This window comes from Culex pipiens, chromosome 3 (assembly GCF_016801865.2).
Source record: "Culex pipiens pallens isolate TS chromosome 3, TS_CPP_V2, whole genome shotgun sequence".
NCBI classification, from domain to species: Eukaryota; Metazoa; Arthropoda; class Insecta; order Diptera; family Culicidae; genus Culex; species Culex pipiens.
The window spans coordinates 119,683,370-119,701,530 of record NC_068939.1 but is presented as its reverse complement, the minus strand read 5'-3'; the positions used below and the strand labels follow the sequence as shown (position 1 = coordinate 119,701,530).

The 18,161-nt window shown below is 38.0% G+C and overlaps 1 protein-coding gene across 6 annotated transcripts in view; it reads right to left on the bottom strand.

The window, feature by feature from the left end:
• Positions 1 to 303: 303 nt before the first annotated feature.
• LOC120413919 (uncharacterized) overlaps positions 304 to 18,161 on the bottom strand; it is a 259,164-nt gene continuing 241,306 nt past the window's right edge. For 3 of the 6 annotated variants that reach the window (XM_039574893.2, XM_039574894.2, XM_052711188.1), the window contains exons 7-11: positions 8,251 to 8,858; positions 6,892 to 7,231; positions 6,256 to 6,819; positions 5,549 to 6,193; positions 304 to 1,295 (exon numbers count right to left, since the gene is read on the bottom strand). In XM_039574893.2, the coding sequence (XP_039430827.1) occupies positions 816 to 1,295; positions 5,549 to 6,193; positions 6,256 to 6,819; positions 6,892 to 7,231; positions 8,251 to 8,858 (2,637 nt within the window). In that variant the 3' untranslated portion in view covers positions 304 to 815. The remainder of the gene's footprint in view (positions 1,296 to 5,548; positions 6,194 to 6,255; positions 6,820 to 6,891; positions 7,232 to 8,250; positions 8,859 to 18,161) is intronic. The other 3 variants (XM_039574896.2, XM_039574897.2, XM_039574895.2) reach the window with 3 other exon arrangements.

Below are 18,161 nucleotides of genomic sequence, written 5' to 3'. Positions count from 1 at the left end.
ATTGACTACGAACGGAATTTCTAAACAATGTTTTAAATTTACATTTGATCAATTTAAGAAAACAAGAATATTTTTTGCATGATTTCACAAAAAAAAATCAATTTGAAACAATAACCAACCTTCCATCCATTTTACGAAACAAACGCCACTTTTAGCAACAACAAATGTATGAAAGTTTCCAAAACTTTAATCAGGCCGTTGATAATCTTTCTCTACCTTCAGAGTAGTACGGATTCGACTCCTTTTTCAATCGCTGCTTTCGCAGAAATTTGATTTTATACATTCGATAAAATAAAGTTAATATTTTTACATTCCTCCTTTCGTGGAATATCCGCCATTTTTTAAAACCTAATAACCAACATAGACAGAGACAGTGCACATATTTACAACAGTGAACAGGGTGCCAACTAAACATAAACTTTTTCGTTTCAACGATAGGATAACTAGAGAAAAAGGGGTAGAGAAAGCTCAGTTCAATTGGGTTCCCGCGCGATCAAGATCAGTTGCTGACCCGTCGCTTGAGATGAGATGAGAGAGAGCGTGTTTTGAGCCGTGTTGAATAACTACAGTTGAGCGGTGGACTCTACGCGGAAGGGACAACGTCGTTGTTTTACTTGGTGTCTTGCTCCTTCTCGGCGATCTTTTTCTTCGGGACAGGGTGTCTACTCCAGGCCACTTGATGCTGCTGCTGCTTCAGCTATGCTACATGACTATGATTATTGTGTTGTTTCGCTACCGGTAGTAAAGCTAGTAGATTCAACTTGTTGCTGTTGCTGCTGCTCAATTCGTATCGTGACATTTATCTAATCGCCGTGTCAGACGTTCATGGCGTAAAAGACCGCACCCTGTTGAGAGGGCGCAGCGCCAGCCCCACCTTGGGCGGAAGAGGCGCCGGCGCCCAACGTTGGTGGTCCGTGACCGGCGGAGGTTGGCGAAAGCATGCTGGCGGCATCCGCCGGTTGAACGCTGGCCGCACCCTCGGGGGCTCCCCGCTCGCCGGTGAACTTGACCAGGCCCGGCGGTTTCTCCTGCAGGGGCGGAGGTTGCTGCGACGCGTACTGACTGTAGGCCGGTGGTTTTCCCTGCGGTGGAGGCAGCGGCGGTGGACCGGAGTTGGTTGAAGCGGCCGAGGTGGCCGCCGCAATGCTGCCGGAGGTGCCGGAACTGCTGCTGCTGCTGCCGAGCCGGGGCAGGGTGGAGTAGTGGGGCGGAAGGGCACCTCGGCCGGCGACCACGTGCAGCTGCATGCCGGGCAGCGGATAGCCGACGGGGACGCGGATCGTCTGCTGGGTGACCTGTGAAGAAGGGGGGCCGGGACGGAAACGAGCGGGACAGAGAAAAAAGAAAACAAACAAGAGATGGTGAGTTGAGGGCGAGAATTTTGAGCGGGAAAAGGGAGTCGAAAAGTCGAATGGGATGCGATGTATGTGGGTGTGAGTGTGTGTGTGTGTGTTTGCGAGTATTTGTGATCTTAAAACGTGCTAAACTACAAATTAATGCATGCTGAATTGGTATATAATAGTACAAACAATAAACGATTAGTGGAGATTTAAGTTTTGAACACCGTTCAGGTCACCCGTGCACGATTGTCGACTGTATCACTGAGCTGAAGATTTAATTCGGGAATCGAGATGATGTCAGCTATTGCAATTAAAATTACTTGAAATTTTCACAAAAATACATATTTTTCATGTTTTTGTATTTTACGATGTTGTTTGTAAAAAGGCTCAAAATTATAGTTATTGCAATGATACCCATCAAATGATTCGATAGTGATATTTTTTCAAGTACTTAAAATTTCACAGAACTACATAATTTCGAAGAAAAAAACATACCGTAAACTGGGGTGACTTTGATAGGATTTCAATTTATTTTCTGAATATTTCTCAACTGGAAAGATTTTTCTCAAGATTATTATTTTTAAAAAATGTACTGGGGTAGGCCACACAAAGTTCATGCACTATTTCTGGAAAAAGTTATTTTTCTTATAGTTCAAAAAATAGTAACGTTAAAAATTCTCATTTTAAATTCCGGGGTGACTTTGATAGTTATAGTTTTTCTTGTTAAAATCAGATTATAGGTGTTCAAACTTCATTTTCCATTACTAAGGTTGATGATATAGTTTTCAAGAAAAAAAATCAATGTTTATATTAAGTTAACTAAGTTTAAAGGCTTTTTAACAAAATACATATAAATTTTAGGTAAAGTTGTTCAAAAGTCGGAATTTTGCCTGAAATTCGTTAAATCTAGTATTGTTCACAATATTATCGATTAATATTACATTTTAAACTGAATTCGAAGCACGAATCACAAGTTTTCACATTTCATATGAAATTTGTTCAACTGAAATTGCCTATAAATTCGGAATTTTTTTGAATTATGTTTCAAAAACACATATTATTTAATATTTACAACATTAGTTTACCTTCTCCTAGTGGAAAATAGTCCAAAGAATTCGAAAATGTATTCCATTTTCCGATTCAAAATCATGTTCATTGAGAAAATCATGACACTTTGAGAAGTTTGAAATAATGCTTTTCATCAATATTTTCTTAATAATAGTTAACTAACTTTTTAAACCTTTCAAAATGTTATGAAAGGTTCTTCTTGAGGTACTTTGAGTATTTCTCTACCATGGGCAGTATGGTTCCAAACCATTCCGTACGTATTTAATTTGTACTCTTCATTTTGCGGAAAAACCTCAAACCTATCAAAGTCACCACACGGCTATCAAAGTATCAAAGTTTTACCGTACTTGAAATTTTAGTTTTTTTTTAACAAAATGAGTAGCAAATGATCGGATTTTTTTCATACAATGGACAATTTCGTAAATACTCCAAATTTTAACAAAACTACATATTTTTGAAAAAGTACTAAAAAACCATTTTTTTCCAATGGCATATTGTCAGTTGAACGGGAATATTTCATATTTTGCGATACAAATAACACATTCTTAAGAAAATACTCGAACTTCACAAAACTACGTATTTTCGAAAAAGTATTAAACATAGTTTCTTACAATATAGGAAATTTTTCATAGGTTTCAATAGAAATAATACATTTTTCCGATACTAAAATTTTCACAAAACTGATATTCTCGAAAACTACTAAAACATTTTTTTTAACTTACGGGTATCAAACGATCGAACAAGTTTCGTACATTTCGAAACTAATAGGACAATTTCTTGAAACAACTCATAATTTTCACAAAGCAATGATTTTTCGAAGAAATAATAATTTTTTTTTATAATACTGCCCAGACTCGATTATCCGAAGGCCTCGGAAAAAAATCAATTCGGATTATCGAATCTTCGGATAATCAAATCATCATTTTATATTTAATTTTTGAGAGTCGAGAAATGACCCATAAACTACTCTAAAATGATTTAGAATTTTAAAATCCAAGATGGTTGCCAAAATGGCGACGATAACAAATAAAAAAGCATTTTTAAATTTAAAAGAAATCAAACATTTAGATTTGACTAAAATATAACTCGAAATTAGATGTTTAATGTTCCATACAAACCTTCGGATAATCGAGGCTTCGAATAATCGAGTCTGTACTGTAAAGGTATCAATGGATGGCGATTTTTTTCAAAATGTATTACTATTATCGAAATGTATAAACAAAATTTGAGTAATTTTGCAAAAATACGCAGTTTTGTTAAAAAATTTTTTTTGACAAAATGTATTATTACTTTCGAAATGTATGAAAAATTCCCCATCATTTGATACTCATAATACAATAACTCTAACTTTGAGTATTTTCAAAAATAAGTAGTTTCGCATTTTTTTAGTATTTTATTGATATTGAAAATACTAGGCCAATAACATTTTATGTTATTTATAACAATATTTATTATTCGTCGTTATGAATGTTTTGTTATTGGATTGTTATTTTAATATCAGACTAATATCATTTTTAGATACCTATTCTTCGAACAAATCTTTGTTATTTTTTTTTGTTATTTTAACAACTGATCCGATCATCCCAATAACAGTTGGAGGTATTCTTTCATAACAAAAAATGTTATTTCAAAGTTGTTTTGGCTTTCAACTAATATCATACCAAATAATAAATTTTGTTAAGATAACATAAACTGTTATTTAGCTCTAATGCAAAAATGGATTTCTCAAGAAGATTTCATCACAATTCCAGTTATTTTAACAGTATTTGTTATTGAAATGGTATGAATTTTGTTATTACCGTCTGCCCGGGGAGAGGGGAGTGTGGAGGGGGGGAGTCTTAGATTTCAAAAAAGTGTCCACGTGGACATTGTTGAAAAAAGCAAAAACTGATCGAACGGAAGCACTCCATTAGTACACCGATTTCAAAATTTATTGCTCTAAAATCACCTATCCCTATTCAAACTGTAATCTCGATTTTCCCTAGTTGGCGGTAGTGACTTAAATAAAATTTTAAAAATATTTTATATATAAACATCAAATTCGCGTTGTTATCAGTGTTTTTTGTTCACAAGATTAACATACAGTTCGAAAATTCCGGGAATATAAGGTTGCAAAAATCTTAAAAGTCTTGGGAAAAAAATCCTAGAATTCTAGTACGTCACCCTCTAGTTGCGGGTGAACCATTGATACCCGGAGAAACAAAAAAATGATCAATGTATTTTTCAGATTCAAGGATAACTTAAAAAAAAATGTCGTAGCGCTTTTGACCCTTGGATAAAAGATGCAGAGCATTGACTTTCCCATTAAAGTCAATCTTTTGGCGATGTTTTGACTTTTAAATACATTCTTAGTGAAGCTGAAAATTGTTTATTTTCATACAAAAACGTGTAAAAGTGAACTAACGAAAATAAAAACGTCGTCGAATTCCTCAAATGAGTATGGTAACTTAAAAAACAATCATTGATTTTCATACAAGGTCAATGACTTATACTGCCAATGTCTAAACAATCGAAAGGTGATTTTTTTGTGTGAAAACGAATTTAAACATTATTTAGAAGAATAACTTCAGAATACAATATTCGAACTAAAAATACATATCTCATGAAATTTACATCGAATATTTTAAGGGGAAGAAGATTGTTGTGCAAGCATCTCATTTATTATTTTATTATTTTTTACCAGAACTTTTTACACATATTCAACAACAGATTTTAGAATTATCTTTAAAATTTATCTGATGTTCCAGTTATGAGCAACTAATGATCGTTTTCGTTGTTTAGATTTTTTAGTGCATTTTGCTCGAAACATTTCGTTAGTATTTAATGCTTAGTTTTGATGTAAAATCGAATAAATTTTGTTATTTTACACTGATTCCGTCGCCGCTTCTAGGTGCTCATGTGATGAAAGTGATTACATATTTCATCTTATTTGCTAGTGCAATTCATCTATTGTTCAATCCTAACTACGGCACACGTCTAGTACAACCCAAAAGCCTCTATTTTACAGACACAAACCAACACACACACACACGCACAGCTTTCGGGTGTTTGTGGGAAATGCGCGATTGGCGATGAGTTTAGTTCGTGAAATCGTAAGGTAAGCATTTCTACTAAAATCACACAGGTTCAAACCGGCTCACCTGTTGATACTCAACGATATTGTGCTGCCGGCGGTAGTTCTCCTGCTCCTGGGCCGTGTACCGCTGGTACGTTTCGGCGTTGTACGGGATCAGCACCATCGTCTGGTGGTAGTTGCGCAGCGGCGGCGGCGATTCCGGCCTTCGCGTTGGACTGCGCGCGAACTTGCCGTACGCGGCCGCCGCCGCCGCTGCTGCGACCGGATTGCCGGGCATCACTCCGCCGGCCGCCGCCACCGGATGGATGTGGTGGACGGCGTGGTGCTGGGTGTGAATCTGCTGCGACTGCACGTGCACCGTGTTGGCCTGGATGTTGCCGGCCGGGAGTTGGGCACAGTTCTGGTAGATCGCCTCCTGGCCGTGGTAGCTGTGGCGGGCCTGGGCCGGGATGTGGTAGTAGTTGCCGTGCGGATCGACGGCGGTGACCATGTTGGTGCCGGCCGCGACGGTAGCGACGGCCTTGGATTGGGCGCCGCCGCCGGTGCCGTTGTCGACCGGGTAGTAACTCCACGAGGCCGTGTGCTGGTGGGTGGTGATTTGCTGCTTGGCCGCCGCCAGCTGTAAACTGCTGGAGGTGTGTGGCCGCGGGAGTGTGTTCGACTGGATGGGCTGGGTCGGGGCGTTGGCCACGCTGGATGAGGATTTTGGCTGCGGGATGGAGAATCGGTTGAGACTAGAGAATTTCTTCGAATTTGTTAGACTAGACTTACCGGTGGTGCGGCCGGCGCGGCCAGCTGGGCCTGCATCTGCTGCAGGATTTCGTTGGTCGATCCGAACCGCGGTTTGATGCCCCGCACCGAGGGCCGCGAGTTGAACCCGTAGTCGTTGTGCTCGTCGTCGTCCGACCCTGCCCCGGACGCGGGTGCCGACGTGGACGTCTCCGTGCTGTACCGTTTCTTCAGTCGCTCGGTGCGAGCGCCCTCCTGCTGGACAAACGCCGCAAGCTCGTCCGACTCCTGGCCCGGCGTTCCGGCAATCACATCCGGCGCCACCTTCTTGCCGTCGTCGTCGTGCAGCGCTGCGTCAATGTCCCCGAGGCTGTACTCGGTACACTGCGAACTTCCCAGCGAGTTCCGATCGCCCGGATGGGCCAACGTGTAGTACGACAGGTCGTCCCGTTGACCGGCGACGCACGCCGTCAGCGGGGCCAACGTCGAGAGGAACTGGCGCCGCGAGTCGGCCTGGCGCTGCTGCGGTGGCTGATGAATCTGTGTGTGTCCGCCCTGGATCTGTACGCCCATGCCAATGTCAGGACCAGCCGGACAACGGCAGTCCTGTAACGAATGTAACACCAAACACTCATCAATCTAGTCCGACCCGGCACCACCAAACCACCAGAGACTAACCCAACTCACCTGCGGAATGATCACGATCGGATTCTCGTCCGCCTCCGGGATCTTCTCCTGCCGCCGGTCCCGGTGGAACAGGTCGGTGATCTTCTTGTACGTCGACCCGTTCGACCCGCTCGACGAGCTCGACGCCGACGAACTCGGCGAGAAGCTCTTGTCCGGGATGTACTTGGGCTGCTGGGGGTTCTCCTCGCCGGCCGGGCTGTCCCGCCGTTCCAGCTCGCTCAGGTCGCCCTCGTTGCCGTCGGCGCCCTCGTCAATCGGCTCGTCGATGTCGCACGTCAACTGACGGATTCGCTCCTCCAGCGAGGTCACGTCCTTGACGGGGATCTTTTTCCTATGGAGTACATGAAATTAACGGATAAAAAACATTAAATTCAAGAAATGTAACAGAAAATAGTTAAAATCATAGACATGACTGCATTCCAAAGCTTAAATTCTCTCAAATATGCGTACCAAATAAAATGAGAATTTTCAAAGAAAAGCTTCTAGTCCGTGGGGCAAATTCCTGCGGTCGCACTGATTATGATTTCGGCGAACGTTGTGATTAACATATTTTTGTGAGAAGACAAGCGGTTCCGCGAAACACAATCATTTCCACCGAAGCTGGGAGGAAAATTTCCGCGCAGTGTTGATTGTTTAGCGGCGAGGGAATTCGCCAGAATTGTATTTATAAAAATGGTTTTGATTTCTCAATTGAGTTGCTTTCTGAATAAAATAAATCGCCGCATTCGTCCTATCTTATGGCAAAACATATCCCTTCAAAGTAGACTTTAGAAAGAACAATTTATATCCATTTTAGAATCGTGAAACATTTGAATCCAACTACGTTTTGAAAAATTTTAGCAGGGTCGCCAGTGTCTAAGTTTGATGCTACTAATTAAGTTTTTTGAAGCCATGGCAAGAAACAAGAAGACAAGAAGACATGAAGACAAGAAGACAAGAAGACAAGAAGACAAGAAGACAAGAAGACTAGAAGACAAGAAGACAAGAAGACAAGAAGACAAGAAGACAAGAAGACAAGAAGACAAGAAGACAAGAAGACAAGAAGACAAGAAGACAAGAAGACAAGAAGACAAGAAGACAAGAAGACAAGAAGACAAGAAGACAAAAGACCAAACAAGACAAGACCTGTTAAAAACTACAACTTTTCAGTTTTTTAAATGATTTTGGATTTTTTTTAAATCTCTAAGTTGTGTTCCAAACAAATTTGCAGAAGAGAGCGAAAAGATTCATCCTCTCTGAAGTATCTTAAAGAACTGTCAACATCGCCGCTCAACCTAACGAAAACGTATTAAACACTGGACAACCCTATCCAAAATCACAAATACCCCCAATCCCGACCCCCAAACTCACTTTGGTTCATACTTGATGAGTGACCGCCGCAGCGCGTTCCGCTCGATCGTCCTCCGGATGGTGTCCGTCTCCCCAGGACCCCCCGGACTTCCGCCCGCTCCGGTGACCGAGTTCGCCGTCGAGTTGCACGCCGGAATGTTACAGCTGCTGCTATTGCTGGTGATGCTGTGCTGGTGGACCAGCGTGGCCTTCTTCGAGTCGTCGAACGCCTTCAGCGCTTCCTGCGTCAGTGCCGTCGGATGGCCACCCGGGGCCGCACCGGCGCTGGTCGTGCACACCGCACCCGGCATCGCTCCCATCGTGGCCATCGTCGTGGTTGCGGTCATTACCGTGGCCGCCACCGCTCCGGCGGACGTGAGTGACTGGGGGAAGAGCTGCCGGACGGCCGAGTTTGGTCGCAGCGCGTTGTGGAACAGACCTGAGGAGTGCCGTTTGAGCGTGTCGGACATGTAGTTGATGGGCTTGCCGGAGCCCATTTCGCCTTCGCCCAGCCCGGACTGGACCTCGCCGTCGCAGCAGCCGTCCCGGATGGTGGACTCTTCGGTGAAGCGGACCGACCGCTTCGAACTCGTTTCCTCGTCCGACGTGACGTTCGTGGAGTCCTCGTGCTGTTTGGAAGAAGAAAGGTGGAAGGTATTAAATTAATGGTTTGATCAACCCGCTTAAAACTGTTTTTATTAAAACCCGAGCAGACGGAAATAACTTGGGAATAACGTTTTGTGTTATTTGTAAATACTAGTCCAATAACATTTTATGTTATTTATAACAAGTTTTGTTATTTGCCGCTACGATTTTTTTGTTATTGGATTGTTATTAAAATAACGAATCTATGACATTTCCCCGAAACCCATATTACCGAAGGGACATTTCCCCGAATGCCACTTCCCCGAAAAGACACTTCCCCTAATTGTCATTTCCCCGAATTCCATTTACCCGAATTTTCCATTTCCCCTAATCGTCCACATCCCCGAATGCCATTTTCCCGAATGGGCCACAATCCCGAATGCCACTTACCCGAATAGTCGTATCCCTGAATAGTCATTTCCCTGAATGCCATTTCCCCGAACGCGGTCAAGCGGAAATGCCCGTTGCCCCGGAGCGCGCGCGCGCTCCTGGGCACCGGGCATTTCCGCTTGACCGCGTTCGGGGAAATAGCATTTTTTAAGAAAAAAAATTGATGGCAATTTTTAACACATCAAACTACTTATAATATTTCTTGAAAGGTTCGTATTGGCCTTGAATGATCAACTTTCTTTTTGGCTTCATTCAGAACAGACGTAGCATTTTAGGGGGAAGGGGTGTTGAAAGGTTTGATAATATTCATTCAAATACAATGAATATTGTTACAGACTTTTTTTTATATATTCTCAAAACAAATACTTTTTTCTTATAGACATGATAATAACAATGCAATAGAAGTTTTGTTTTCTTTTATGATTCAAAAAACATACCGTGCGATTTTCGTAGTACAGAACCCCGTTCACACTGATCATTTTATTCACATTGCTGGTTTGGGATTTGGCGAAGAGTATAATCATCATAAACTCTAAATAAAATTTGTACCAGCCTTATGTACCTATTTGTTCGATTTTTGGGTTCTTGAACAAAATTCGAAAAAAAGACAAATTTCTCAAAAACAACATCTAGGTAATTATGCGGTTGAATACAAATGTTAATTGAACAAAAAAAAAATCTAGTACAGTCCAGACTCGATTATCCGAAGGCCTCGGAAAAAATTCACTTAGGATAATCGAAACTTCGGATTAAAACTTTTAAATCCAAGATGGCGGCCAATATGGCGGTGTTGAAATATTGAATAAATGCATTTTATTATTTAATAGGTAATCAACTATTCAAATTTGACTAAAATGGGGTTGCAGAACTCAAATTTGATGTTTAAAACAAGAAAAAGAAAAAAACAAAAAAATGTTGTTCGTAATTCGATTATCCGAAGTCCCATACAAACCTTCGGATAATCGAACTTCGGATATTCGAAACTTCGGATAATCGAATCTGGACTGTAATTGGGTCCTAAAATGAAAATTGTGAATTTGTGATATTATTGTTCACAACGATAAAGCTTTTTTTTCTAAGTATAATGACCCTTTGAACGACCGCAAAGGATTTAAAATGGATTTTTAATTCAATTTTAAAAAAATCACTTCACGGCCCTTCTTGGTAGAAAAGCTCCTACTTGACAGCTCGTTCCAAGGGGACCATAGTTGATCCATCGAAAAAATGTTGTCTTGTCAATAACTTTTTTTTCATAAAAATAAAAAAAAACGTTATCAGAAATGGTTTTTAATCGTGTTTACCGTTGTTCATAAAAAATTACAAAGGGCTTTACTACCCAATTTACAACATTTAATCAACAGCATACCCGAAAAAGCTGTTTGTTCGGTAAAATCGAGAAAGAAAATAACTGTTAGTCATGGAAAAAGGCTTGAGCGAAAATGATGATTAGGATTAGGATGATATGAAAAATCGGCAAAATTTAAATTTAAATAAACAGCAACTGGCGTAAGTGTCACTTCGGGGAAACGGCATTCGGGGAAATGGCCGATTAGGGGAAATGGCATTCGGGGATATAGCCGATTAGGGGAAATGATATTCGGGGAAATGGCATTCGGGGATGTGGCTGATTAGGGGAAGTGGTATTCGGGAATGTGGTCAATTAGGGGATATGATTTTCGGGGAAATGGCATTCGGGGAAATGTCATTCGGGGAAATGAGCTAGACCCCTAATCCATTCAAGAAAAACAACACAACTCACTAAAATTAACTAAAAACTGTATAGCTGTAGTTTCCTTGAAACAAAATAAAATTTGTTCAATATTTCCTGTCCGTTGCAAAAAAAAAATCCATTACGCTTTCAAAATACTAACTAAATTTCTTTGTAAGTGAACACCAAAGTGCTGATATGCCAACATTAGGTTCTCGATGGAATTATATGCTGTTCCCCTCTTTGGTCCAGACACCGTCAAAACGGCATTTGATGTTTTTATAAAACTTTTTCAAATGTTAGGCTAGATTTCTGAAACTCCACATTATTTTTTCTTGGAAGTCAAACTTATCATCTTTCTTTTGCACCCAAGACAGCTGAAATCGGTTGAAATGGAGCGAAGTTATGATTTTTTGAAAAAAGTGTTTTTTGTGAAAATCGACGAAAATGGCAATTTTTCGGACCACCCTAACACGGCGTAGGTCACCCTAATGGCCAAACAAAAAAATACGGGTCTAATTATTTTGGCCAAGGAACCCCCAGAAAAATTTTGAGCCAAATCGAAACACTTTTATTTATTTATTTTTTAAGAGCGGCCGTGGCTGACTGGTTACGGTGTTCGCTTTGTAAGCGAATGATCCTGGGTTCGATTCCCATCTGCTCCCAACGAAAAAGTATAGGAAATATAAATCTTGAAACTCTGAACATGTACGAAAAATCAAAGTCGCTCGAGTCGGGGTTCGATCCCCGTCCTTTGGATTGGTAAGCAAAAATGCTAACCACTAGGCCATCGCGACTTGGTGAGCTATGACTGGAATTAGGAATGCTGTTACCACCATCAACTATATACGCGCTGGGTCCTTGTCCATTTGACAAGGGTTCGGAAGTTCTAAATAACGTTTGAATCCGATTGGTCCAAACGTTCTTTAGGGCGGGGCTTGTCGACAAAGCTGAAGTACCTCGCGCTCGGCTAGCCAGCGTAGAAATGGGTCACCGAAGCTCGGCAGAGCTAACACCTTCCAAATGCCTATGCGAGTTATTTGCATGTATAGAATGAGAGCTAAAAATACATGTAAACAACTCAATTTGTAAGAAGCGACCGCGTGGTCCTGTTTGGTTGGTTGCACACACACACACAAATCGAAACACTTTTATTTTTTTCTTTAACTTTCAAATGGAACTGCTGTATATTTAAGAATGGGTGACAAAAATTTCGTAAAAGTGTGTAATTTATTTTTAAATTATGTGCAATCTTAATGATAAAAAGTTGCTTAAGGATTAAAAAAAATATATTCTTACAATTTAAATAACATTTCAATAAATATTTGATGAAAATTTTGACATTATTTACTCTTTTTAATCACATTTAAACGTGTTTCAATAGATAGTTACGATAAGATAGATATTTAACAAAATATTTGTTTCATATAACCATATAGTTTTATAATTACAAATTCTTAAAAGTTTCACATAATAGGCATAAACTTAATCATAATTTCTAGGAATTATAAAATCATTTACAGGTGCGTCAAAGGGCCATTTTACATGATCATTAAAAAATTGGTCAAACTTTGGTAACCTCTGATTGAAACTATAAGAGGCTACATCTCAGCAACTGGAATTACGATCAATATTGCCAAAGAAAGAAAATTTTATGTTTATTTTCTGGGCTTTAAAAAAATGTGCAAGTCTACTTTTTCCACTGTTTAAACATTATCAAATTGGAAAATTTTACTTTTTTTGAAAATTTAACAGCAAATTAATTTTATTCTCAAACTTTAACTCTGTTTGTTCAAATCTATAATTTTTCGAAGAAAATACTTTCCATTTGTGATGGATGCATGAAATTTACAAGGATTGAACAAATGTCAATATGAGATTTTTATTCATATGAAATTGTTATGAGAAAACTTTTTTTTCCAGATATATAATTTTCAATTCGAAAACATTCATAAACTTTCACAAAACGCCACTAATTACTGAAAACCCCAATCCATCAACCACGGCTAAGAACTACGGCGAAATCCTTCTGAAAGCAATATCCAATTGAGCTGCATTCCCACCAATATTTCCACCGAGATTGCCCACCTCGACATTCAAACGAGCGAGTGAGTGGATTTTTCCGGCAGTTTTCCACAAATCGCAAACCTCGCAGTGCGGAAAACAAGAAACACGAGGAAGAAAACTGTTTTGATGATTTAGCTGCAGCCAGACTGCCTTTTACTGACGACAGTGATGCTAGTATTTTTTTTACGTTTTATTATTTGTTGATCTGTAATTTTTGCGATAAATTGTTTATGATTGCTTCAAAAAAACATGTTTGCATCATTGAAATGTCATTAGGTAATTAATCAAAATGTCTGCAATTTCCATCACTGCCTGCCACATTCTGCGACAAGGATTTACCGAAAGACGCTTGAGTCGAGAACGACTCGGAGTGATTTCCATAATGATGAACGCTAGCGATTAAAGAGCTCTCTCCTCACTCTTCGTATCACGATGGCAGTTTGATCCTGGATCCGCAATATGTCCTCTTTCCCACCCAGTCAGCGCGATATGAATTTTTCATCCCGTCAAATAACATTTTATTAGCTATATGGCGAACGTGCCCGGACTGCAAATGTGGGCCACCAGGAGCGATACGGTGCTGGTCCCCCCTCCCCCTCCACCACGATATCGATTTTTAGCTTATCCTCGCGAGCTCGCGATTCTGATCCTGATGAATATCGCGATATCGTGATGGACTAGGACGGGGGTGGTGGACAGGCACAGGGCAATCAAAATTTTCAACTTTTGGTTGGAATTCTAGAATAAATGAACGTAAATCAGAGAATCTGGTGCAAGCGAATTGTTTTCGGACGATTGCGCATTGCGTGGATTTTGGAGGAGATCGAGTAACTTTCAGATGGATGAACTTCGTCTATCGGAATTGTTTTGACGGGTTTTATTTTTCCGGGTTTGAAGCATTGAGACTAGGTGGTGAGATTTGGTCAAATTGTTTTGGCTTTGCTCAATGATACTTAATTCTGTTAAAAAGGCTGTGTAAGGGAAATCTTCCCCTACACAAATTAAAGAAAATTATTTTCATTGAAAAAAAAAATCAAAATCGATTGTAAACCTTTCAAATATTGCATTACATTTATTTATGTATTTATATTAATAACTAATATAGCTTTATTCATTTGCTTATTTTAAATTTTGGGATCAACGATAGAGAAAGACACAAAATCATAGAAAAAACCATGACAAAAGCATAACTTTACAAATGCATATTAAAAGCAGAGCAATTCATTGCCTTCGGTATGCCCAACGAAGCCATTTTGCATCATTAGTTTGTCAACATAATTTTCCATACAAATTTGGCAGCTGTTTATACAAAAATGATGAATGAAAATTCCAAAATCTGTATCTTTTGAATGAATTTTTTGATCGATTTGGCGTTTGTAGGTAAGGACTACACTGAAAAAAATGGTGCACAGTAAAACAATTGTTTGGTGATTTTTTATTCCACTTTTTGTGACTTAAACTTTATTTGCAAAAAACACTATTTTTCAATTTTTTATATGTTTTAGGGGACATCAAATGCCAACTTTTCAAAAAATTCCAGGTTGTAAAAAAGATCTTTGGTCGAGTTATGAATTTTTGAGTCATTCATTTTTCGATTCAGTCATTTTTCGATGTAAAATCAAATTTTCAATCAAAAAGTATTTCAGTAAAATTTTGATAAATTGCACCGTTTCCAAGTATAGCAATTTTTATGTAACTTTTTTGAATAGTGGTAGTTTCTCATTTTTTTAACTACTGCTCATGTTCGTCCACTTATGAAAAAGATATTTTTGAAAAGCACAATCTGGAAATTTCTGAAAAGTTGCCAATTGATGTCCCCTAAAACATATTTAAAAATAAAAAATGAAAAAAATAGTGTTTTTTTGCAAATCAAGTTTTAGTGTCAAAAAGTTAAATAAAAAATCACCAACTTTTTTTTTACCGTGTATCATTTATTTTCAGTGTAGTACGTATCCATACCTACAACTTTGTCGAAGACACCAAATCGAACAAAAATTGCCTTCAAATTAAACAGATTTTTGAATTTTCATACATCATTTTTGTATGGACAGCAGCCAAATTTGTATGGAAAATTATATGGACAAACAAATGATGCAAAATGGCTTCTCTGGGCATACCGAAAGCACCAAAAAAGAATTGTGAGCAATTCTCCACGAAATCGGTCTTTTTTTTTTTGAATTTTAATTTTGTATTTTTTAATCCGACTGAAACTTTTTTGGTGCCTTCGGTATGCCCGAAAAAGCCATTTTGCATCATTAGATTCTCCATATAATTTTCCATACAAATTTGGCAGCTGTCCATACAAAAATGATGTATGAAAATTCAAAAATCTGTTTAATTTGAAGGCAATTTTTGTTCGATTTGGTGAAAATTCAAAAATCTGTATCTTTTGGAGGAATTTTTTGATCGATTTGGTGTCTTCGGCAAAGTTGTAGGTATGAATATGGACTACACTGAAAAAAAATGAGACACAGTAAAAAAAAATTTGGTGGTTTTTTATTTGACTTTTTGTCACTAAAACTTGATTTGCAAAAAAAACACTATTTTTAATTTCTTTTATTTTTTGATATGTTTTAGAGGACATCAAATGCCAACTTTTCAGAAATTTCCAGGTTGTGCAAAAAATCTTTGAGCGAGTTATGAATTTTTTAATCAATACTGATTTTTTCAAAAAATCGAAAAATAGGTCGCAAAAAATTTTTAACTTCATTTTTCGATGTAAAATCAAATTTGCAATCAAAATTTACTTTAGTGAAATTTTGATAAAGTGCACCGTTTTCAAGTTAAATCCATTTTTAGGTGACTTTTTTGAAAATAGTCGCAGTTTTTCATTTTTTTAAATTAATGCACATGTTTGCCCACTTTAAAAAAAAAATATTTTTGAAAAGCTGAGAAAATTCTCTTTATTTTTCATTTCTGAACATTGTTGATACGACCCTTAGTTGCTGAGATATTTCCATGCAAAGGTTTAAAAACAGGAAAATTGATGTTTTCTAAGTCCCACCCAAATAACACACCATTTTCTAATGTCGATATCTCAGCAACTAAAGGTCCGATTTTCAATGTTAAAATATGAAATATTTTTGAAATTTTCCGATTTCTTCGATAAAAATATTTTCAAAATTTTTAAACCAAGACTAACATTTCAAAAGGGCCAAACATTCAATATTACGCCCTTTTAAAATGTAAGTCTTGGTTTAAAAATTTTGAAAATATTTTTTTCGAAAAGATCGAAAAATTTCACGACTGTTTCATATTTTAACATTGAAAATCGGACCATTAGTTGCTGAGATATCGACATTAGAAAATGGCGTGTTGTTTGGGTTGGACTTAGATAACATCAATTTTCCTGTTTTTTAACCTTTGCATGGCAATATCTCAGCAACTAAGGGTCGTATCAACAAAGTTCAAAAATGTAAAATATAGAGAATTTTCTTAGCTTTTCAAAATTTTTTTTTTCAAAATTGGGCAAACATGTGCATTTATTTAAAAAAATGAAAAACTGCGACTATATTCAAAAAAGTCACCTTAAAATGGATTTAACTTGAAAACGGTGCACTTTATCAAAATTTCACTAAAGTACTTTTTGATTGCAAATTTGTTTTTACATCGAAAAATGAAGTTGAAAATTTTTTGCGACCAAATTTTCGATTTTTTGAAAAAAACAGTATTGATTCAAAAAATCATAACTCGCTCAAAGATTTTTTGCACAACCTGGAAATTTCTGAAAATTTGGCATTTCGACGGCAACATTTCAAAAAGCATCATGTACAAACCGTGCGATTTGAGAAAAACGCATTTGAATGTTGGGCATCATTTTTCAATTCCCAATTTAATAAAAAAGCAAAAGAAGACGTTCTAATGATAACAAATGATGAAAAACGGTGCTTTTATTGATACTTGATCATTCATATTCAATAAAACATTGATTCCTAATTGATTTTGTCAGTATATTTAAGAAAAACAAACATAACTTCTTTTGAAATCACCAATGTTTATCACTTGTAGCCCCAACGGGGTCAAAAAAGTTGGAAATGCATTTTCACCGGCTCATACAACTTTTGGAAAAAAGTTAGAAATGCCTTTTTTATTATTTTTTAAGGTAGACGCATCTGTTTTGGATCTACCTTCCGGATTGAATGCAACAAGAATCATCCAAATCGGTTGAGTTTTCACTGAGATACAGCCGGTTGAAGTTGCATTTCCAACTTTTTTTACCCCCTTGGTGCTTCGCGTAAGTTTTGACCCCGTTGGTGCTTCAAGTGTTATATCACCCTGCTGTCGTTGGAGGGGAAGCTTTGTTATGATTCGTTTTTCTTCGCCGAATGTACATGACGCTTTTTGCAAGTGGAGGGAAAGTTTTGTTATTCGTTTTTCGTCGACAAATGTAGATGGCGTCTTTTTCATGATGCTTTTTTTCGTCACGAGGTTCATGTAGTATTTTATTTGACAGTTTGACAGGGCTATATAAACAGGCACTGCTGATGCCAGAGATTTTGTTTATGTTACTTTATTTAAAATCATTATTAAACCGATTTCATTGAAGTAACGTTTGCTCATTTTTGGTGGAGAGGTAGCTTATTAGGAGTACTTTCAGAATATGCAATAACCCAGAAAGTGTCAAAATGTACATGTTGCCTTTTGAAATGTTGCCGTCGATTTGATGTCCTCTAAAACATGCAAAAAAAATAAAAATAGTGTTTTTTGCAAATCAAGTTTTAGTGACAAAAAGTTAAATAAAAAATTACCAAAAAGTTTTTTACCGTGCATCATTTTGTTTCAGTGTAGTCTATATCCATACCTACAACTTTGCCGAAGACACCAAATCGATCAAAAAATTCCTTCAAAAGATACACATTTTTGAATTTTCATACATCGTTTTTGTATGGCCAGCTACCAAATTTGTATGGAAAATTATATGGACAAACTAATGATGCAAAATGGTTTCTTTGGGCATACCGAAGGCACCAAAAAATTTTCAGTCGGATTAAAAAATACAAAAATTAAAATTTAAGAAAAAAGACCGATTTCGTAGAGAATTGCTCTTTAGTTAACTAACTTTGGGGAGTGGGGTTGCAAGTTTGGTTTTCTATCTCTCTGTTATAGTCTGTATAAACGTACA